A 24147-nucleotide genomic window follows, 5' to 3' on the forward strand; every position below is an offset into this window, starting at 1 on the left:
AAGATTGCCCTGAGACCGCGCGATGCATGTTTGTGCTCTCTGTCTGGCTTGAAGAGATGGGCTCATTTGGCTATCATTATCCGGCTACAGAATTAATTCACTCGGCCAAACCTTTCTGATAAAATGCCCATGCTGAAATGTACTAAGAGAGCAGTCATGGTTTTGAAATGTGCCCTCAAAGGGCGGGACAGGTTTTAGAAAATATAAAATCTTTTAAGGCGGGAGTAACCAGGTTAGTAATAAAAAACCCATTTTCATTTATCAGACCTGTTTGCACACTTCACATGACAAGCATTGTGCAAGACACTAGAAATGTTGGGGTGGGTCAGGCTTCCCCCCCTCCCCATGGCCATGTTTGTCATATCTATGACCTTGGAGTAACTGCAAGTCAGGGGGTGACCACCCTGTGTTTATAGGAAACACAAGGCCTTTATTCATTCCATTCTGTTGCAACAGCTGGCGTTAAAATGGCCTTACACATAGGTGAGTGCTTGTATTTTGTTATATCTGCACCCCCAGCCAGAGCTTTGGACGTCTGAAGTCACACAGAGCGTCCTGGCAGCCCCGGCCTCCAGGGCTCCCTGTGCCTCCTGCGCCTTCCTCTCTCCTGCTTCAGGTTCCCAGCACCAGCCTGAGTCCTGCCCTCCCTCCTATTCCAACCAGCCCTTAGCAGTCTCAGCCCCAGGGGCCCGGTGGCCAGCATGGGGACCCCCTGGCTCTGCGCCCATTTCCAGTGGCACCTTGGAAACAGCCCAGCACCACCCTGATTGCCAGGCTTCTCTCCTCTCCTGACCTGAAGAACACCCTTCCGTGAGGTGACAGCCCACTCCCGTGTCCCCGCAGGCGGTGGAGAACCAGCAGCTGTTCAACGCCCTGAAGACCTTGCTGGAGGACCTGCGCTCCGAGCTGCGGGAGGACGAGTGCGCCCGGCTGCGGCTGCAGCAGCAGTACGCCAGCGACAAGGCGGCCTGGGACGTGGAGTGGGCCATGCTCAAGTGCCGCCTGGAGCAGGTACCTGCCCCCATCTCCCCCCCGGGACAGGTCGGGAGGAGGCACAGGTGGCCATAGTGACCCTCGTCTGAGAGAGAGAGGACTGTGAGGAGACCAGGAGCAGCCACCTGCTGTCTCTTCCTAAAGTTCCCCACCATTCCAAGCATCTTCTTCCCCCCATATTCCCTCTCCCACGCATGAAACACGGCCGGCATTTTCAAAGCAGCGTTTACTTTCTCATCCCACCTTGGGCACGGTTGTGTTTAGCCCCATCAGAGGCCCGCCCGCATCGGGTGGTGATCAGGATGCGCTGACGTGGTTCAGACAGGAGCTAAGGAAAAGCAGACCGTAGTTTAGTTATCTCTGAAAAAGGTAAACACGTGCTTTCCTTTTGATTTCTGCAAATACCAGAAAGAGCTGTGGACCTTCCACTTTGTGCCCTAGAAGCGAGTCTGATCAGGTTTGGTGACCTGATTTACACCGGGGAAAGTGGGAGCCCGGTAGAAGAGGCTGGTCTCGGATCACAGAGCCTTTCGTGCTCCAGTGGAGAGGAGAGTGGGCTCCCGCATCCACCCTTCCCACAGAGCAGAGCCTCCTGGGAGGTTTTAGGCGTGGCAGGGCTATTAACATCAGACTTAGCCAGAAACATTCTTTTCTACATTTTCAGAAACATTTTCTCCCTGAAATTCCTAAAAGCACAGCCACTCCCTGCAGCCCTTTGACCATGATGAGAGGAAAGGTCTGTGCATCTTCAGAAATCTATTTTCTAGGCCTTATTTTGAGGCAAACCATAAAATAATTAAAATTTTATATGAATTGCACACACACACATACACACAAAAAGCACAGAAAGGAGATATCTTTCAAATGGCCTTAATAAAATATGAAAGAACCTGTCATGTCAAAAGAAAACGGCTCCTGCCCTTCCTGGTGTGGCTCGGTTGGTTGAATGTCGTGCCATGCACTGAAAGGTCACTGGCTCGATTTCCAGTTGGGGTACATACCCAGGTTGTGGGTTTGATCCCCGGCCAGGGGGCTGGAGAGAGGTAGCCAATCCATGTTTCTCTCTCACATTGATATATATATGTATATCCTCCCTCTCTAAAAACACAATATAAACATTTATTTAAAAAGGAAACGGCTCCTTTGGTACCCACAGTTCACCTGCATTGCCTGGCACAGGGGAGCAGCGGTGTCAGGCACACAGCCCTGGGAAAAGCAGATACAAAGTTTTCTGCAGAGGAAGCTGCAAAGCACAGGAAAACCGAAGTGCCAGGCCAGGCTGGTCAGGTGACGGAGCTGCTGACCCAGTTACTCATCCTGCCCACTGCCTGGTAGCGCACTCCTACTAGATGCTCTGTTTATGTTAGGATGCAGCCTGAACAGTCAGTAGCAGAGGAGGAATGAGTGAAAACACTTTTTGATGAGCTGCCTTTAAACCTACTTAAAAATATGTTTATAGGAGAAAAAAACCCTAAATATTTTCAAAGGCATTGAGTGTAGCTGACAAAAGGAGGCATAATCTTTGATGCAAACCAGTTTCAAAACATTTCATCTTTGTTTTAGAGAAACTTTGTACCCACCCACGTGTGTGCCACAAATAAAGCCTCAGGGAGAGTCATTAAACACCATGAAATAATGCTAGGACTTCAAACCTAAAAGGCAGGTGGTAATAGGTAAGATTCATCTTCTGCCCAAATCATTTAAGATGCTTTTTAAACATTTGCAGCCCAGGAAGCAATGAATGTGGATGGCTGCTGGTTCATTTATAATAGTCATACTAGAGGGCCAATGCATGAAGATTCGTGCAAGAATGGGCCTTCCTTCCCCTGGCTGCTGGCAGCGCCTTCGCTACAGCCGGAGCCACCTTTTTGCTCTGGCTCCGAACCGCCTTTCCGCCTTCCCATGCTGCCCAGAGTGCAGAACTCCTGCATCATCGCCATGGTGATAACGCAAACGTGCCACCCTGCCCCTGGCCACTCGGCGCCTGTGTATGCAAGTTAACCTGCCATCTTTGTTGGGTTAATTTGCATACTCACTCCTGGTTGGCTGGTGGGCATTGCAAAGTACAGTCAATTTGCATCTTACTCTTTTATTAGTGTAGATTAGTGTAGATGGTTACCCTCTTTTACTTAAATACAAAATAGGTGAAATCTACCAAAACTTAAGTATTTTTTCTTCATTGAAGGCCATGTTGTATCAGTTCCCATCTCTGTGATTCCTTCCATTGACTCCTAAGTCAGACCTTATTCTAAATGCCAAGGTTCCAACAACAAATAAGATATTTTTTGACTGAGTTTGCAGTGCATTGAGAGACCCAGAGAAGTGCCCCACTAGGCCTGTACACAGTGCTGTCAGGAGTGGGGGCATGCAGGGCACACACCTCGGCTTGAGGGTTTAGGGAAGGAGTATTTGTGAAAGGCCTGCTTAGAATGAATCTCAGAGGATGAGTAGTATGAGTACATGGAAAAGGAGAGAAAGGATATGTAAGAATAGGAACATCATGAAGAAGGGAGCTTGCCACATCTGCAGAACTGCCCCTACTTAAGTGTGAGAGAAAGAACATTCACAGAATTAAAATGATAACCTTGATTTTCATCATGGAACTAAAGCATTTTGATTTTTAAAATATTTTTTATTACTTTCAGAGAGGAAGGGGAAGGAAGAGAGAGATAGAAACATCAATGATGAGAGACAATCATTGATGGGCTGCCTCCTGCAGGCACCCACTGGGGATCAAGCCCACAACCCAGGCATGTGACCTGACTGGGAATCGAATTAGTGGCCTCCTGGTGCATGGGATGACATTCAACCAACTGAACCACACTGTCTGGGCTCCTCTATCATTTCTTGACGTCTGCTGTCAATGGGATTTTTCCCCCTTCAATTTTTATTTATTCAAAAATGTTTGTTTTCCTTTATTTTTGAAAGATGTTACCCTTTTCCCCCTTTAAAGATGTTACTCCATTGTCCTCTGACTTAGTTTCTGAAGATTGGTCTGTTGTTGTTCATATATGTGTGCCTGTGTGTGTGTGTGTGTGTGTGTGTGTGCATGTGTCTCTTTTCTCTGCCTCCACAGCTTCCTCTTTAGTTTTCAATAGTATGAATATGATATGCCTAGATGGGAGTGTTTTTGCTCATGTGTTTAGTTTTAGTATTTAACCTCCCGAGTGTTTGACAAATATGTATTATAGATGCCTAGGTTCTACCACTGCCCCATCACTAGGTTCCATAGAGGTGCTAAGAATATAGGGAAGACATGTACTTGTCTTCAAGGAGCTCTATAGAAGGACAGGCACGAGATGGTGGTGACTCAGTAGGGATGTAGAGCTGAGAAGCAGACTATGAGAACACTGACATTCTGTGTGACTATGTTTGTAATTAGGACTTTAAACATGAAAATGGTTTCTTCCGTGGGATTGGTCAAATCTTGGTTTAAACATGTTTCCAGGCATAATACATTAATGATCTGAGATTTTTCCACCTACTAAAGTGAGACTTGGCAGGGACTAAGTTCCTAAGTTCTCTTCTCCTTGACAGCTGGAAGAGAAGACTGGGAAAAGCTTGGGAGAACCAGGTTCCACCACTGACAGCAAAGGGGCATTCAGGAAGGAGAGGGAGACACACCAGAAGCTCCTTGCTGACAGCCATGGCCTGGTCATGGACCTGCGCTGGCAGATCCATCACAGCGAGAAGAACTGGAACCGCGAGAAGGTGGAACTCCTAGACCGTCTGGACAGGGATCGGCAGGAGTGGGAGCGGCAACGGAAGGAACTCTTGTGGAAAATAGAACAGGTGAGGAAGCTCCCAGACACCAGAGAACAGGGAAGAGAGAGAAGACAGCTAAAGTGACTTGGAAATCTGAGCATGTAGAGGGAACAACAAGCAGGCTGCTCAGAGGTCCTTAGTACTTTAGGATGTTTCATGGGCTTCCCAAGGGAGAGGAAGAAAAGAAAAAGTAGAATTTTTAGTATTGGAAACCTGGGTTCAGCCATCACACAGATCTTTTCATTGCAAAGTTTGTAGGTAACTTCCGTGTGTGTGTGTGTGTGTGTGTGTGTGTGTGTGTGTGTGTGTGTGTTCCGGGGTGGGAAGTAACTTTTTAAAGGAATTTAAAGACTAAACCTGAAACATGAAGTTTTTTTCAGGTCTGATAAAGTGATTTCTGCCAAAAAGCAAATTAACTTTTAAGTTTTCCATTCAAGATCTGGTCACAGTGACTGCCCCAGCTTAAATGGAATTATTGTCCATTAGTAAAGAAATTGCTGAAGTAAATTGGAAGTTGGGCTGTTTGCACCTGCTGTGGATATTACTGAGCTATAATTACGTAGCACCATAGTCAGGGGAGGTAGCTGGTAGCTCATTGTCTTCAGCTAAACAAATGAGTCAGATGAATTCATGGGGAGAAGGGGAGTTGTTTTTCTACTGCCCAGATCATTATTCTCTGCATTGCGTCAGACTTAGGACAGCTTGTGTAGTTGTAGCTGTGCCTACATGATGCACAGATTACATTTTTGCATTAAATTGATGAAGGTTTGGAATCCCTCCCTGGCTGGATTTTTATATAGCATACATTTTATTTCAGCTTGTCACACAAATTCATGAGGCCTCGAGGAAATGCATTAATCAATAAGAAACTGAGTTCAGGAAAAATAACCTCATTATTCTATTACAAATACCCATACTGCCTGCATTTATATGAGGTCCTTTTTTAAAAAAATGTGCTCCATTATCCCCAGACATATGGTACCCGTGTTTTGCAGGTGCAGTAGCAAAGGCTAGTTTCTGCATACTATATGGGAGTGAGGGAGGGAGAATGAACTGGAAAAAAACCAGAGCCTTTGGCTCAGAAATCCTTGAGGAGAAGGAAGTGCACTGCAGATAAAAAGGAGCTGAAGTTTCTCTGAGCCTGGATTACTCACAACTGAGTCACCCTACTGATATTTGATATGGTTCATTTAAAAATTCTATCAAAGGAAAGTTGGCCACTTCCTGTTCGGCCTAGAAATGCCAGCCCTTGAGGAGAATCTTCTGATTTAAATCCCCTGTGTGCTTGTGCTCTACCGATTGGATCAGTTGTTCAGTGGAAATTGTAGGAGCCAAGCAGCATGTGTTCATAAGAATGGTCACAGATTCACTATATCCAACTGCAGCAGCTGGTCAGTATCCCAGTAACTCTAGGCACCTTGTTACCAGGGACGTTCCCTCTTGGCCTTCCCTCCAGGATCTCTCACTGTGTCTGTCCCCCCTGAACCCCAGCAAGGCCATCACCATCCCTGCCCTTCTGGGTCCCCTTAGCCTGCTAACCGTGGGCCTGTTGGTCTTAGATGGCTTCATTTTGGAAGTGACACCTTGGATATAAATTAAGTGAGCCTTTGGGTTTGTTATTTTTTTACTTTGGGGAATGAAGAATTTCTAGGAAAGGAAAAAGTGGCAAGACATTTGATGATACTCAGCTTTCAAATAGTTAATGACGAAGGGATGAGCATTCACCTCATTACTAGACCATATTTTGGAAGGAGAAAAAGGGATAGGAGCCGAACCCCATGTCCAGATTGTCAACACTGCAACAGTTCTACCAAGCTGACAGCCCCAGAATGTCAGTCCTCAAGGTTGACATCTTTGAGCATAATGGGTTCCGGGCATTCATCTGTTTCTGAAATCTGTGTGTGTGGTGGATCCCACAGGCTTTGTACAATGACTTGACTGCTGTTTTTAGAAGAGGGTTTGTTGCCAGTGAATGGTGCTTCAGATATGCAATTGTGGCTTTCAAAAATAAATCTGGCATTTCCCCCCAAATATTAGAGATTTTAAAAGGAGATTTTATAAATCTTGGTACCCAATCCTGAAAATCAGGTAAAGGCCATTCTCTGTGAAAGAGGAAATTGGATGAAGTGTGTATGTATGTGTATAGATTTTGTTTATCAGTAACTGGATTGCTCATTCATTTAACTTTCAGCTACACATTTCACAGATAAACAAGAATGAACATTCCCCATAGTGTGTGCTCTTGATATTTGACTATGTGGTGAACCATATAACCTTGACTAGGATAACCTAATACAGATAGTAAAAGAAGGAACACTAAATCCATTTTCCACTTTCAGAACACATGCTTCATACTTGTCGGGTGTCATTGAATTCCTACATAATTATTGTGCCACACGAGGCATTTTACATGATGAATGACTGTGGGAGTGTGGGTATGGTCATATAACACCTATCATCTATCTTATCACACACATCCTGTCTCAGTCCACACTTGATTGGGTGATAGTTAACTTTTATGGAGTCACACTGCATTTCTCCTTAGAATTGTTAAGTTCCCAATTAACATGCTGATAGAAGACTTGTAGCTCTAAAGAGCTAAATGGAAGTTCATTCTCCTCCCAGTAACTTCCTTAAATCAGTTGTCTCTACAACATGAAAGACCTTTCTTTAAAACCTGTTCATGCCCAGCTGGTGTGGTTTAGTGGTTGAGCATCAACCTATGAACCGGGAGCTCATGGTACCAGTCAGGACACATGCCCAGGTTGCAGGCTCAATCCCGAGTAGGGAGCATGCAAGAAGCAGCCGATCAATGATTCTTATCACTGATTGATGTTTCTATCTCTCTCCCTCTCCCTTCCTCCCTGAAATTATATATATATATATATATATATATATATATATATATATATATATATAGTTGTTGTTGTTACTCCCCACCCAAGGACATTTTTCTATTGATTTTCTTTGTTGTTGTTGTGTTGTTGTTTTGGGGTGTTTTTGTTTGTTTGTTTGTTTTTTAATAGAGTGCAAGGGAGGGGGAGAGACAGAGAGAGACACACATCGATTGGTTGCTTCCCAAATGTGCCCTGACTGGGGCCTTGGGATTGAGCCTGCAACCAAGATTTATTCCTTTGACTGTAATTGAACCCAGGACCCTTCGTCCCCTTCATCCAAGGGCCGATGCTCTATCCACTGAACCAAACCCTCCAGGGCAATAAAAATATATTTTAAAAAATAATAATAAAACGTGTTCACAAAGTGACCATTTTTTCTTTTGACTGATTCAGATGAGGTGACACTCTTGAGGGTTTATTGTTTCCTGTATTATTTGAAATGCAAATCTTTAGAACTTTCTATTTGCATTACAAGTTGTTCTGCTGCAGGATTCTAAATACAGTAATTGCAGATGCCTGATTTGAAATGACTCCCCTAGGAAACCCTATCCTTTTAAGGGCCCATTATTCTATTACGCCACCCCAGAGGCATCTCAGCAGCAGATACCTCCAGCTAAAACCACTCAGCTTCATTTTTAGGAAACCTAACACCGGCTCCCCAGCTCGTTGCTCCTGGCTGCAGGGTTTATTTTTGAAATTCCACTTTCCTGAGTTAGAACCTGCTTGTTCATAGCTCTCCTCTGTAGTCATTCCTCCCCCTCTTCACACACACGCTCCATGCACATTTACAGCTTCAACTGTGATTCTCGCATTTTAATTCCTTGCCCAAAATAGCTTGGAGATGATCATGTGTTGAAAGTAAATTGCGCTGACATGCATTGGATAAACATAATAGAAAGCTTTCCTTTTTATTTCTCGATTAAAGAAAGCATTTAGCATCTTTTAAGAGAACTGGGAAGAACTGCCATGGGGAAGGAGGGGTGGAGAGCGGAGGCAGCGGAGCTGAAACCCAGAGTGAAGTGTTTGTTCCAAACACAACTGTGATCCTGCCTCAGACTCCAACACTGAAGCTCTGGCTGCTCGCGTCTTCAGATTTCTCACAAAATGAAGATGGTACTCGGAGACTTTGGTTCCACCACCTCAAAAATTACTAAAAATAAGTAAAAGTCCTCTATCCCCATTATTTCACACAGCTTTGTTCCTGGTGATACCAGGCCACACGTATAGCCATTGTGTGGATGCAGGCCAAAATTGGGACACGAAGATAGAGTTTATGAAAGATGCCTTCTAAAAGAATATATGATTCTAAGGGAGTTTGAGAACTTCCTGGCACTGTCCCAGCACTCAGGGTTGAACGACCTCCTTCTGCCACCCCTTCAGGACAAACCCAAAAGTCATTTTTGTCATTGAGATAATTATTCAAAAAAGCAGCCAACGTGTAGCGTGCTAAGCTCCTCATTCAACGAAGACCCCATTAAGGGTGTGTAGGTGGGAACCCTCAGTGCTCAGCTGTGCTTTCTGTGCATGTCTGATGGAGGCAGAGAGGGAGCTCAGTGCGGAAAGTTCAGGAGAGTAGAGCAGAGGGAAACCGCCCATCAGGGCTTCTCTTGGGCTTCGAGGAGAGGAGCGAGAGCATTCGCCCTCCATGCATTTCCCTGACTGTCCTGTGGTTTCACCCTGGCACCCTTCCTGACCGTCCTCCACTTGGTTCTTGCTCAGTAAATAGGCAAGGTGATCATTGTGGGCCCAGCCCCCGAGGGCAGGCCTGAGGGGAGTCAGGGGTGGTTTCCCCTGACAATGGCCTCTCCCCTGGAGTCCCCCCTGGACCTTGGAGGGAAGTTTACAGAGGAGGAGATGGAGCTGAGAAGAGTTAGGCACCTTAGACCTGATAGCCAATGGTTCCAACTCAGGTAGGTCTTCCCAGCTCCAAGTGGCCCTGTGTGTTCCCCACAACTGCTCCTTGAGCTTCCCGCGCCGGGCACCAAACGTGTGACTCAAAAGTTTCTGTCTTGTGTTGTTTGTTTTCAGTCATACCAGAGCTTAATTCCCTTTATAGCTAAGCTTCAGTCCTCTCAAGCAAAGTGGGAGGTGCTTTTCCATCTAGTGGTTGTAACAGTTTGATCACTCGGATTATGTGTAAGACCTGTTCCAGATGATTTGGAAATAATATGCTGTTATTATTAGGAAATTGCTAGTTAGGAAAACCAAATTCACCTTCAGAAGTTTGCTGATGGTTTTCCACTGAGTATAAATTAAGTTCTGAAGCTAATTAAAAAAAAAAGAGAGAGAGCTCTAAATATGTCATTTAATGTTCGATTTTTTAAAAAATAAATGTATTGTTTCCTGTGAGTATAGTACTCAAAGTTATGTACAATAGCAGATTCTTGTCAGAAGGAGTTGGCTTGTATGTGATTAATGCAGATTTTCAGTCCAAACAAAATTGTGATTTTTTTTTAAAGCATTTGTTATGGTGGTGGGTTACGTTTTGAAATTAAGGCCAGAACTTGAAGAGCATTTTCTTCTCCTGGTCTTTGAGATGTGAGCTCTGGAATTATAGATGGACTCACCTGTAATCCCAAATTGTGGTGAGACCTTGGTCTTAGGAGAGCAACAGACAGAAATGTGAGGCTAATTAAATGTGTTTTAATTTTTAAACCCTCAAGTTGCAGAAAGAAAACAGTCCCCGGAGAGGTGGAAACTTCCTTTGTGATCAAAAAGAAGGCAGCATCCGCCCTTTTGCTCCCCCGGGAAGCCCACGCATGCCCCAGCCCCTGGGGATGTGGCCCTGCACAGAATCGGACTCGACCTCTTTTGAAGACCGGCCGCTCTCCAAGCTGAAGGAATCGGACAGGTGCTCAGCCCGGGAGAACCTCTACTTGGACGCCCTGTCTTTGGAGGATGAGCCAGAGGAGCCTCCAGCCCGCGGGCCCCAGAAGGAGTTCAGGAACTGCCTCCCTCAGGTCGGCCTGGGTTTTCGGGTCCAGTTAACCACTGCAGGACCACGGGGTTGGTGGGAAGCCCTGCCACGTGGCAGGCAGGCTCCAGGGCTTAAGAAAAAATGAAACCTTCACAGTGCCAAGAGCATTGCTGGGTGGCCCTGACCCCAAACTCCTAGCTTGTGCTGCGGCCAGCTTTATTTTGCCACTTTGTCTCGCGTTTCGTGTCCCGTGTAGACGGAGAGGTCTCACAAATGGGCATGTCCAGTGAGACACACAGGAGGGAATAGGTCATTCTTCTGGGGAGGGTAGATCTTCAACTTCACTTCAAATCATAGAAAACGTATTAATAACAGGAAAACAACTCTGTTTTAAAGAAAATACCTGACATTTGGGAGTAGCAGATGTCACTAAACAGTGACACCCTGAAGACCTTATCCTGCACAAAGGGAAGACAACCCAGCACTTAGAAACCTTAAATAGAATAGGCGAGCAGGCAGCTGAGCTAAGCTCTGTGCTGAAATCTCCACGGCTCAGCGTTACCTTTTTCTGGTTAAGCCCTTGTCAAAGCTGGGTTTTAAAAATTGATTTTAGGAATCATTACCTGTGAGTCCATTTAACAGTTGCTCTGTATGCTTTTTAACCTGTCCCAGGTACTTAATGGACTGAGAAGGGTTCAGTCAATAATGCTGTTGGAATGTGGGGAAATTATATTCAGTCACATGTCAGTGAGGCCAGGTGCCCCGCTGACCCCCTGACTCCTCCGCAATAGATTCCCAGCTGATGTGACATCGCCAGTATGCCACCCTGTTTGATCTGCTGGCAGTCTCACGTAGTCCACGCTCACAGCAGTGAGGAGGCAGCGGAGGTCAGGAGACTGGCCTGGTGCCCCCCTGTAGGGGCCTGAACCCCTTCCTGACCTGCACTGCGGACCGTGCTCACTGAGGGGAAGCGCACCAGGCTGTTGACCACGCCGGCGCATAAACCTCGGTTATCAGGGCGTATAGGATCCTTGCTCCTTCTTCCAGACCATGCCAGCTCGAAAACACCCAAGTCCACCTGTGTTCGTGTTGTCCTCTGCGAGCTATCATTCTTCGTAAGCAGAAGTCACTGTAACTTCATCTTTGATTCCAAATGGCGAAATTTAAAATTAAGGAAGTACTCACACCTAAGGATGTCAAATCAACTTCAGTTAGGGACATCCATCTTCTAACTCACTCTATCATCCTCATCTTCTCCCACTTCTCTCTCTTCTCTCTCTCCCTCTCTCTCTCTGACACACACACACACACTGTACACACACACACACGCACACAGATGTATCTGGGTCATTACAAAGCAAGGTTGGAAAGTCATGTGCTCAGGGAAGTCCTCTGAGAAAGGACCCCTTTCTCCATGCCAATGTTCATACAAAATTCATGGCCAGTTTTTCTTACTCGTGTGGGCTCCTCCCTGGACTGCAGAAGCGCCAGCCCCTCACCACACTGTGGATCGTGGTTTTATTATCAAACCTCGAAGGGCACTCCCTACCAACGCTGGCTCCATGTGCATTTTCAATGCTGCTGTCCTAGGGCAGGAGAGCAGAACAAAGCCCATAGAACCCTGAGAGCTCCTAGCAACCAATAGTAGCTGATTCGGATGAACTTATTTCTTCTTTACAGGAAGAAGAAAATCACAAGGGAAATCTTCAAAGGTAAGTAAGATCGAGGAAACCAATAGTAGACGACTGAAACAAAATCCCCTTGTCTGGAAACTCCACCTGTCACTGCGGTCTATTATAATACTCTCTTCAAAATGTCTTAAAAATAAGACTTCTGAATAAGTCGTTGCTTTATTATTTTTAATTGAATAAATGTGGTATTTTTTTTTATTGTTATCAACAAAAAGGCCAGAGACCTGCTGTGTTTGCTCATTAGCTTTAGGGTAAGAACTTTGCCGTTCTAGTTGTGTATTGTGTATGTTAAGGAATGATTGTGGTAAATAGTTTTTGAGAAGTCCATGGAAACTGCTCTCTTCTCATTTAAAAGCTGGGAAAGCTCCCTCTTGCTAGGCTAGGAGACATTATACTATACCAGTGATTTTCTAGGCAGCGTGTTTCAGAGGCATCCTGGTTTTGGTAGTTATTGTTCCGTTTCACTTCGGATGCTGCTGACGTTGGTGCCTTTCCTTTATCTACCTGGTCTCTGTTCCACAACATCCATCCGAGCCCGAAAGGCCAGGTCCCCACACGGGTGCCACTGATTCAACTCTGAGTGGTTCCTGTGTGGGCAGGCGTGGGGGTTAGATGAGCCACGTCCAAGAAGGGTCAGGGCCCAGGTGTCTGCAGAGTGCTCCAGCCCCCAGCATTCTGAAGCTCAGTGTTAATTCAGCCACTTCCTGACAGGACCGGAGACAAGAAGAGGGAAATCGCGCTTACAGGAAACCTTAAGACCTAGTAACAAATCGATGTATACATTTATGTCCAGCCCTGGTTATCGCCAGCTTCCTGTTATTCAGAGGGCATTGGACAGTGTGTAGATTATTTCTAATATAGAAATATCACTGACTTTGCCTTCAGTGAGAAATAAGAAGATGGAAAGCCTAACGGTGGCATTTGTCCCCTAGACCCTTACCCCACGGTGACCACCACAAGAGCATGTACCCCGGGGTGAGGGCAGAGCCACCGGGAGCTTTGCTGGCTCTGTGGGCCAGTCCAGGTGGTACACAGACCCCAATTCTGGCCTCACCATCATTAATCAGTCCTAGAGTGGAGAGGCCCATGGACGTCATGTGAGAGACACTTCGGCAGGGCCGGGGCTGGGCATAGAAAGTCACTTAAGTATTGAAGCCTCAGTTTGGAGGTAGGTGGATATCGGTGTCCTATGGGGAAGTGGTGTAGTTGCAGAGACCGTGAGTATACCTACACCTCACCTCCCTGTCACCCATCCAGAGGGATTCCGGGCCCGAGGGTCCAGGGCCTGCGCCTACAGGCATGGCCAGCCCCAGGCTTCCTTCCTGGCCACTATGTCTTTGCCCTGGGAAAGCTGACAAGCTGCCTGAATGCTCCAGCAACCCCTGACCTAGCATGTCAGATCTCCAGCCCCCGGCCTATAGAGGGAAGTCAGTAAATCCCTGTCAAGTAGAAATATATTGAATTAAAGTGCTGATATATTGAGGAATCTATAGCCAATGCCACATCTGTCAGGCAGGAACTTAGCCCAAACTGGCTGCTGCTTTAGCTCGCTTGTCTTCCTGCTGCTTTAGCTCACCTGTCTTCACCTTCCACTGTGTGCATGTGGAGTGCCTTCCTCGTGTCCAGAAATACAGGAGGAGCAGGAACAAAGAGAAGGCCTGACTGTAGAGCAGGGAGAGAGAGGGGAGAGGAGAGCTGAGCCCCGTTGGTGGATTTGGGCAGGGCCAGGTGGAAATTTCATTTGAAAAAGTATTTGGAAATTTATTTGTTGACCTAGTTCCATCTTCCACTTTCCCTTCTTCATCTTCCACTTGGCCTTTGGAGATGGTTAGTCCTTCAAGTCAACAGGGGGTGAGGCTAATGGGTGAAAAAGACTTCAGATGATAGTTATTTTGTTGTGGTAGCTCCCCCCACCCCCACCCCATACCATACCATTAGCTGGTTCTGGATCGGGACTGTGGCGGTCCATGTCTGTAGCATGAGCACCTGCCATAATGCTCGGCACTCGGGAAGCTCCCAGTACGGTGGGGACAGAAGGTTCTGGTCAGTAGATGGAGACGCCAGGCCACAGCCAGGTGTCCCTTCCTCCTGTGGGGCACCATAGGCTGAAGTGAAGCATCCAAGGTGGCTTGGAGCTTAGCTATGCCTGCCTGATAGCCCCACCTTCTACTCGTTCCCAGTGTTTGAGGGTTGGCTGTGTTCCATTCTGACCCAGACACAGGTCCTGGAACAATTCCAGAGCCATAAAAAGCCCATTGAACATCCACAGGGTCAGCTCAGGGCTGGAGAGCGTCGAGCGGCTGGAAAGCGTTCTCATAGTTCCGGTAGAGACTGGCACGAAATAGGCACAGGCCATGCAGGTTGGTGGGCGCCCGGGCTGGCGGGCAGCTGACACTGTCTCCTCTCCACTCCTTCTCCCAGGGCGGTGTCCGTGTCCTCCATGTCTGAGTTCCAGCGCCTGATGGACGTCTCTCCCTTCCTGCCAGAGAAAGGCCTGCCCGCGGCCAGTAGCAAAGAGGACATCACTCCCCCGCTGTCCCCTGATGATCTGAAGTACATCGAGGAGTTCAACAGCAAGAGCTGGGACGAGAGGCCCCCAGACCCCTGGGCGGGCAGGACCGAGGGGGGGCGGGCTGGGGGCGAGGCCACTGTGGAGCCTTTCCCTGACTCGTCCTGGTACCTCACCACGAGCGTCACCATGACCACGGACACCATGACCAGCCCCGAGCACTGCCAGAAGCAGCCCCTGCGGAGCCACGTCCGCACCGAGCCGTCGGGGGTGCGGGTGCTGCACAGCCCGCCTGCCGTCCGCAGGATGGACAGCATCGTGGTGGCCGGCGGTGAGAGTTCGGGCCACCCGGAGCCCGAGGACCCGTTTTCTACAAGCAGAGCCCGAGGGGGCCCAGGAGATGCTAAGGGGGGCCCCTCAGAACACATGCTTAGCAGGTGGCCTTGTGCCCCTCCCAGGCAACCCCGAGACTACGGGGAGGGAGGCCTGCGCCCCCTGGATGGCACCCTCTGCCCCTCCCTGGGCTTCGCGTCCCCACTGCACAGCCTGGGGATGTCCAAGAACATGAGTGACGACATGAAGGAGGTGGCCTTCTCTGTCAGGAATGCCATCTGCTCTAGTTCCCCCGAGCCCCTGGTCAAGGACATGGCCTGCCAGACCAATGGGTCCCAGACGACTGGGACGCAGACCGTGCAGACCATCAGCGTTGGCCTGCAGACCGAAGCCCTGCGCGGCGGCAGCGCCGTCACCAGCAGCCCCCACAAGTGTCTCACGCCAAAGGCAGGGGGGGGTGCCACGCCCGCATCGTCTCCATCCCGTGGCCTTAGGAGCAGGCAGGTGGCCCCCGCCATCGAGAAGGTGCAGGCCAAGTTCGAACGGACATGCTGCTCCCCCAAGTATGGGTCTCCCAAGCTGCAGAGGAAGCCCCTGCCCAAAGCTGACCAGCCAAATAACAGGACCTCGCCGGGGCTGGCCCAGAAGGGGTGCAGTGAGTCGGCCTGGGCCCGCTCCACCACCACACGGGAGAGCCCCGTGCACACCGCCATCAACGACGGCCTCTCCAGTCTCTTCAACATCATTGACCACAGCCCCGTGGTGCAGGACCCCTTCCAGAAGGGGACGCGGGCTGGGGGTCGGTCTCGCTCAGCAGAACCGCAGCCGGAGCTGGGCCCAGGCCAGGACACCAGCCCCAGTTCCCGGGGACGGTCACCCAGCCCCATCGGGGTCGGCTCAGAGACCTGTAGGGAGGAAGGGGGAGAGGGCACGCCTGTGAGGCAGGACTTATCCGCTCCCCCTGGCTACACATTCACCGAGAGCGTAGCCCGGATCCTCAACAAGAAGCTGTTGGAGCATGCCTTAAAGGAGGAGAGGAGGCAGGCGCCCCAGGGCCTCCCAAGTCTTAACAGTGACAGCCTCGTGGGAGAGACCGTCAAAGCCGAACCAGGGTCCATGGAGGTAATGAAAGCTGAGTATTCCCCGCCCTCCCCCTGCCAGCTCTTCCACTCAAACGCTGGGGAAACAAGTTTGAACCTGGGATTGTACTAGGTCATTTGATTTTAAGAATCCTGGCCCATAATCGGTTCTTGTGAGCTGGGGAGATGCCTGGTTTATAGGAGAATAGAATAGGCAGAAACATGAACTCGGAGCTACTTTTTAAAAGTGATTCAGGTTCTCTTCTCTGGTCTAAGCGGTGGCTGCTCATTTGTTTATCTGGGCGTTTCACTTGGGGTCATAATGTGCCATCTTTGGGGAGAAATTGGGTCCTAGGAATGTCTGTGTATAAAGTATGGGAGTCGTGTCAGGGCTTTCTGCATGCTCCAGGTCTTTCTATGTGACAGCATGAGAGGTGTGCCGGGGAGGGTTTGAGAGTGTGGATTCTAGAACTTTTCACGAGGAGCTACAGCAGCTGGACTCCAGTGTGGGCTTCAGTGCAAAGCTGCAGCCTTCCATCTCACACATTACTCTCTGTGTCCACGAAGCCCCCCAGGAATAACCCAGGCGAGGCAACACTCAGTCAAAAAAAACCCTGCCTTCGTGCAATACGATTATTACCCGCTGACACATCACCTATTATCACATTATTATATGACCACACATATTGTCATGTAAATATTATTATTTCCCTGTTAACAATATCCTCAAATCAGTCAACCTTGAATTCTGTTCTGATGCCTATCCACACGTGGTATACTCGTCCCACGCCACCTTAGAAAGCATCCCCATTTCCACTTCCAGAATGAGCAAAGTAAAACAAAGCTCGGTGACCGTGCTGGGGGTGAAAGAAGTGATGACGCCTGCCTCCGGGTGCTGACGACACTCGGTGGGTCACTGTTCAGGAGTGATCCATGCGTAGACGTGAGCGTGAGCCCCGACCCACCATAGCCCACATGGACACACTCCACCCCAGTGGAATCCAGACACCCACAGGCATTCTCCAGCCGGGCAGCCCAGTGGATGGCGAGGGGCGGCGGGAAGAAGAGAAACTCGCTCCTTGAGCTGCCGCTTCTTTCCCACCCCCCGTGGCCCGGGCCTCATGAGTAAGGAGAGGAGAAAAGTGTATTTCTACGCTCTGCCCCACATTTCCCACAGGGAAACAACGATGGTCAGTTTCCCAGTCTAACCCACCAAGTGGTATTTAACTCAGAATATAGAGTTTAAATCTGAAATGGGTTAAATCATGCCAGTGGCCTACTGAAATGGCAAAGCCATATGGTCCAGCCTGACCTTGACGGTCCATGGCCCCCATGTTCCGAAGCTGCGAGTCTTGTGATACAGCGGTGTGCGGGCTCTGAGAAGAACACATACCGTGGTTGAGTGTTCTCAGGTGACAGATGGTGTCGTCCGCGGCTTCTGTCACCCCATCCTTCGGGGTCCTCAGGTAAGTGGCGCACTGCCGCGGAGGGTTTGTGTGAATGCCTGCCTCAGGGCCCGGGGAGGCATCAGCCGAAATCGGGGCTTTGTCCCAAAACATTAACTGGCTGTGTCTGGAATGTCCATTTATACTTGCAACTAAATAGGAATTCATTTTTAGGATCCAAAAAAATACTTTTGAGTCAAAAAGCAATCTATGATAATATGAAGAATGGTTTAACGACCGAATCACAGCTCTCAGGTGTGAAAATGGTTTTACCGGTACGAAGCTATGCCCAGCCCTTTGGCTCTCTGTCACGTGTCTTAGACTTCCTTCTCACTAGGTGTGCTCACCGCCTCAGAGATGATCGGCCGTTGGACGGGAGCACAGCAGAGTTTCGGGGTCAGAGCCTCAATGTCATGGACTCTTTTTCCTTTTTGTGTTGTTGCCATTTTACTTGTTCTAGATTCCAGAGGAATTACTTCTCGTCTGGATTGACTACTATATATTAGGCCCGCTGGAGAGCCCTTCTTGTCACTCCATAAATTTTGTTCTGGGTTTTCATTTCAAAATCTCCAGTGATTCTGAGTTGCCATCCTGCTCTGCGTGGCCTGCCGGGGCTCTCCCTGGATGGTCACAGCGAGACGGGGACGTAGGGGTCCTGGCTGGGACCCGCACAGCAGGACTTCCCACTCTCACCCACACACTGCTTACTCTTTTCTCTTGAAGCCATAACACCCAGGCAGCGATGCAGAGAAGCTGTGAGGAGGAGTTCTGGCGTGAAGAGAATGAAAATAATCTGGAAATGCAGTTCTGTTCTTCTCTCCCATACCTCAGTGTCAAAGGGGAGGAGAGGGTTTTAGTGTGAGCAGCGGTCGCTGCATCATTGTGACAAACTGGCTGTTCTGTGACTCCTTTCAAATACAAGAGTCGTGCGACTTCCATCTCTCTGCGCCAAAGGATGTTTGAAATGTTAAGCCAAAGGGCACCTCGGGGAAGAATAGAAGTCAGGAGGGAGAGGCCTGTGGCTGTTCCACAGGGAGGCCGCTCCTCCCTTCGGACACGGCCGAGGAGAGGTCCGGGTGCCCAGGCATGCCATGCCCCTTTTGGGGACCTCCTGCTTCTCCTGGTAGCTGTCCCTGGAGCTGGCACCTGGCTTGTTGATGTAAAACCTTTACTGTTCTTCTTTTTAAAAAAGTACTTTTCAACCTACTTGCTTTTCTTTTCTTTGTCTGTCTGTTCTGTCCAGAACCAAACTGTCTTACTAACTGCCCCCTGGGGACTCTAGCCCTGCCTGCCTCACGCAGTAAGTGCTTCCATCCTTCTTCCCACGCTGTCTGGAGGGGGCACTGGTGTACCTCGGGGTTGGCGTTGGACACTCAGAAACGGGTGGAATCAGCCCAGGCAGATCTGCTTCGTAGAGGCAGCGCCCCCACTGGCTCTGGGTCCGTCTGCAGGGGCAGATTGATGGCCTATACCAGTGGTCGGCAAACCGCGGCTCACGAGCCACATGCGGCCCTTTGGCCCCTTGAGTGTGGCTCGGCGTTAGAACCACTTCTAAATAGACTTCAAAATAGACTCGCCCAGGCCGAAAACCGACTTCTGTGCATGGGCCACGAAGTTTCAATCGCACTGTATGTGCGCGCCCGCACGTGGTATTTTGTGGAAGAGCCACACTTAAGGGGCCAAAGAGGCGCATGTGGCTCGCGAGCTGCAGTTTGCCGACCACTGGCCTATACAATCCCTTTAGCCGAGGGTGGACTGCTTGGTGCAGAGAAAGGCTCCCAGGTGATAGAGACCCCACCTAGGTTTCTGCTCCCTGTGCAGTTGGCAGCCAGTCTGCTTTCAGAGAGGGGACTGTCTCTGACACAGAGTTCTAGCCTGTGGGATCTGCTGGGCCTGCTACCGGTATTTGGTGGCACAAGTTACTACCATATGCTACATCAGGGGTGGCCATAATGCAAGGAGGCTTCTTTTTCAACAACCGCACCAGAAGGAATAAGAGCAAATACATCTTGTCCTTCCAGGTGATCACCGTGGGTGACCTAGTAAGTGCTCAATAGATATGTGTTGATTGAATCAACAGCAAAGTCACCCCTGCTCAGGTTCTCAGAACTGACTTCAAAGCCCAAATTTGCATTCCAGGTATTTCGGGGCCCACGGTGTTTTCACAGGCAGGCACCTCAGGTTGTCATGGTTCTCATCAGCACACGTGCTTTGCTGACTGGGGCCTCCCCATTGTCATAGAAAGTGCCAACCACAGAAGAGGCAGGGACCGGCAAGAAGCAGTCTCCGTGTTAGTGCTCCTCCTCTGCGGGCCCCCCGGGGAGGCAGCCTCCTCACTCCATCGCTCCCCTGTCCGCCTTCCATCTTCTTCCTTGTCACCTGGTTCGTCACATCGTCCTTCAACACAGCCCCTGACTCTTCCCTGTGTTGCTCGCCTGCGCTGCTGACTACATCTTCCTCATCCTGACCTCGGCAGCTGCTTGTCACCTCTCTTTACATCCTCTCTACCTCCTGGCTGGCTCGGAGGGTCTTGGCTCTGTGTCATCGGCATTGCAGTGGTTTCCCATCTCAGCTTCCTGTTGTCTGAGGGTCATTGGGGCAGAGGGGTCCCACCCTGTAGGACTCCCCGTTTCCTCCTGCCACAGCTTTGCACATTGCTCTGTGCCAGCAAATTCCCATGAGGTGGCCTTGTTTCCTGTCGTGGAGACTGAGCCCTGGGAAGAAGCATTCCAGGTGATGGGCACCGTGGTGGAGGGTGTCTGGCATCACCTGTCCTCAGAAGGTGTGGGATGCCCGCAACACGAAAGCACGAGCACACTCTGACTCCACTTTCTTAAAATGCCGCTGCCAGGAGGCGTCACTAAAGAAAACTAGACCTAAATTAACTTTCTGCCGGCAGCATGTTTGCATGGTGTGGGAGTTTGTTTCACCCACTGCCAGTCAATTTGGGAATAAACAGTAGCAGCGCTTGTTTTGAGGTGAGTCTCATTCCTAACACAGCTGGATGAAATCAAGGGAGACTGGCCTCTTAGGACCGGCCTTGTCACTGAGTAGATCACTCAGGAGGGCCAGAGTGATGGGATCAGCTGGATCAGACCGACCACGTGGCCTGGGTAGACCACCTGTGGCCTGTGGCTTTCCCACCCTCCATAGGTTCCAGCCCAATCCTGACGGGGCTCTGTAAACACACCCATCTCACGGCTTTGCCATGTTTGATCCTCACGCGATGTCTTCTCATGACTGTCATCACTGACCATTCCTGTTGGGGTCTCTCCTTACCATTTTAAGTTCTTCTCCATGAGCAAAACATCAGTTAGCATGCAGAAGTTGCCCTCGGTCTGTTGCATAGAGTGTCAAGAAGTGTGTTTGGGGGAAATCCCCCCCCCCCCCCGGAGGCACTGTCCGTCTGAGTAACCCTGTCTTTCTCTTTCTGGCTTTGAAGGAACTGCCTTGTTCCGCACTAGCTCCATCCCTAGAATCCTGCTTCTCCAGGCCCGAGAGACCAGCAAACCGCCGCCCTCCATCCCGCTGGGCCCCACATTCCCCCACCGCCTCTACGGCTCCATCACTCGGAGACCCGGCCTCCTTGGAGGAGTTCGGGGAGGAGGAGCCGCCCGGGGAGAAGCTGCACCAGTGACGGGATGCAAGTTTGCATGGATTATCACGGAATAATTCACTGTAATTTGCATAACCACACCATCATCGCCCACCAGACTCTGCCCACAAGGAGGGAGCTCGCTGTCCCAAGGTCAAAGAACGTGTTGAGAAAAACACACAGCTGCTGAATGTTCAACCTCTGACCTGAGATGTTTCTAGAACGAAACAGTAAATGTGCCTGTAATAACTTAATTTTTTTCATAGCTCAGAAAACTATTTTTGTCTCCCATCTTTTTTACACACAGTATATTAAAAAGGGTACATAAGATATAAATAAATTTTAAAAAATAAACGTTTTAAAGATGTACATTTTAAGAGATCCTGAACACCCTCGATCTAATACTGGCTGCCTCTCTGTTACATTTGCACTGTTACGTTTTGGTTTGCTTTATTTCCACGTTGAATTAGAGTGTTTTAAGTTAATTTTCTTTTGTCAGTGTTTTTGGTTTTTAAGAATTTTTGAAAACTTCAGACCGTCTGATAAAGTGAACTTCTTGTAGTGAAAAAGTCAGGAAGCCAATAGTCAAGACAGATGCCCTATATGCTGGAGGGAACACATGTCAGCGTTTTGGAAAAGGGCACCGAGTCCTCAGCGGGACTCAACAAATTCTTTGTATAATCCACATACTCTATCGACTTGCACGTCCTCGGGTTCGAGGCGCTGGGGTGCATGTACATAATGCTGCTGTGGCTCCCCATCGCCCGAGTGAGTCGTCCCGTTGTGCACATTGTGAGTTCCCTCGTACTGTACTTTTGTCGTCTTCTTGCATCGATGAAACAATATCCGTGGCTTTTTTAAATTATTGTTAAAAGACGAGCTGACAATATGCAGTGTTTACTCAAAATGTTCTGTTTACGGGGAAAATACTACACACGGTCGTGAGGATACTGGATTGGCACAAAGGACGGTGCCTCGGAGTCTGTATGAGACAATGATGAAGCAGAAATAAAGCCTTGACATGATGGCAGCCTGTTGCCAGACCTGGTGTCTCACACGCCCTCTGTCTCTCCTCAGGGCTCAGGAGGAGAGATGCCATAAACGGGATCTCGGGCCAGGGGAGCTCATGGGAAAAGGCAACCGCTGCTAATGAGGCACCTATTGGAATACGCTGAGTGCGTGGTGGTGTGGTTTCACTGGATTGCAAGAGCCTCCTGACGTAGATAAAAAGGCAACTTCATTCTTGTTGAAAAAGCCAAAAGGGGTGGGTGTGGGGTTGGGGGGTGGTAAGGACACTGGCTACCCACAAGTCAGAATGTGCCAGCCTCCATCCCTCTCCCCTCATTGGGGAAGCAGGAGTGGCAAGTGACTCCAGTTTCCATCCTGGCGCGAGATGGATTTGAGAGAGTAGGAGTCTGAAAAGCGACATGCTGCCCGGAACACACGAAGGACTATTTTAGGCCAGATCTTCGGGCTTTAATGTTTCATGAACACAACCATTTTCTTCTTATCCACACAGGCTCATGAAACAAGTTCTATTCTGAGTATTAGCACAGTTCCATCATTAAATATTTTCAAAAAAATGGAAAGCAACAACTACTGATATGGATGTAGACGCCATGGAACCCTGGTGCACTGTGGGTGGGGATGTAGAATGGTGCAGCTGCTCTGGAAAACAGTAGGATGATTCCTTAAAAAGTTAAACAGGATTTTCATATGATCCGCAATTCCACTTCTGGGTTATAGGCCAGAGGAATTAAAATCTAGGACTTGAACACATATTTGTACACCCATGTTCATAGAAGCATTGTTTACAATAGAGTGGAATCAACCCCCATGTCCATTGATGGATGAATGGATAAATAAAAAGTGGTCTACACATACAGTGGAATATTATTCAGCCTTAGAAAGGAAGGAGATTCTAACTCAGACTACAACATGGGTGAACCTTGAGAACATTATGCTACGTAAAATAAGCCATTCACAAAAATAACAAATATTGTAAGATTCCACTTATACAGGGTGAGGCACAAATAGGTTTATAGATAGTCATATGAAAAATAATACAATAATTCATAAATAATACAAGAATAAACTGTGTTTTGCATACTCAACTGTAAGCCTACTTTTGGCCCACTATGTGGGACCTAGACTAGTCAAATTCATAGATTAAAAAAAGTAAAATTATGGTGACCATGAGGTGGGAAGAGGGAAGAATGAAAGTTGGTGTTTAATGGGTATAGATTTCTGTTTAGGATGATGAAAAGTTCTGGAAGTGGATAGCGGTGATGGTTGCACGACCATATGATTAAATGGTAAACGTATTTTGCCACAATGACAGTGTTTTAATCTAAAAAAAATAAATATTTCACTTAGCCACTCTAGACAGAACTGAAAACAAACTATCAACACGTTGACAAATTTTGTGTGTGCCTACCTTGTGCCAGGGTAAATGCTGGGAGGTACAATAACATCCTTCCAGCTGGAAGCAACCAGCCAGCAGCCAGAAGGAGGGTTGTCAGTGCTCATAACTGAGAAGGCTTTGGGGTCAAGGGCAGTTACAATCCAGAGCCTCAAAGAAAGCCATCAGGACTCTGCCTGCCTCCTGGCTCCGCTCTCCTGTGTGGCTTCATTCTCAGACAAGCATCCCAGGAGTGGGCAGTGATCATCCCCAGTGGCTCTTACCAGTTTAGCAACTCCTAGAGAAAGAGGGTCTCTTACCAGTAGCTCCTGCGAAAGCCCCAAGACTGATGAGTCTCCTGGATCTGCTTTAATTCACATCTGCCTGAGCCTATTACAGACAGATTAGCCCAGCAAAGGAAAACCAGGGAGCTTCGAGAATAGAGGGGGAAAGTGCATGGAAAACAGCAAAGCTGCTCACGACTGTGGGGAACCCTCAAATTACAAGGAGAAGTTCCAGTCA

The 24147-nt window shown here is 48.7% G+C and overlaps 1 protein-coding gene across 1 annotated transcript in view; it reads left to right on the forward strand.

The window, feature by feature from the left end:
- The window catches only part of MTCL1 (microtubule crosslinking factor 1), a 123441-nt gene extending 100391 nt beyond the window's left edge, over positions 1-23050 (forward strand). Inside the window, exons 9-14 of the mRNA XM_079785233.1 lie at positions 844-1011; positions 4531-4785; positions 10319-10615; positions 12253-12284; positions 14685-16227; positions 21072-23050. Coding sequence (XP_079641359.1) covers positions 844-1011; positions 4531-4785; positions 10319-10615; positions 12253-12284; positions 14685-16227; positions 21072-21266 — 2490 coding nt within the window. The 3' untranslated portion in view covers positions 21267-23050. The remainder of the gene's footprint in view (positions 1-843; positions 1012-4530; positions 4786-10318; positions 10616-12252; positions 12285-14684; positions 16228-21071) is intronic.
- The last annotated feature ends 1097 nt before the right edge of the window (positions 23051-24147 follow it).

This window comes from Cnephaeus nilssonii, assembly GCF_951640355.1.
Source record: "Cnephaeus nilssonii genome assembly, chromosome: 11".
In the NCBI taxonomy this organism is placed as follows: Eukaryota; Metazoa; Chordata; class Mammalia; order Chiroptera; family Vespertilionidae; genus Cnephaeus; species Cnephaeus nilssonii.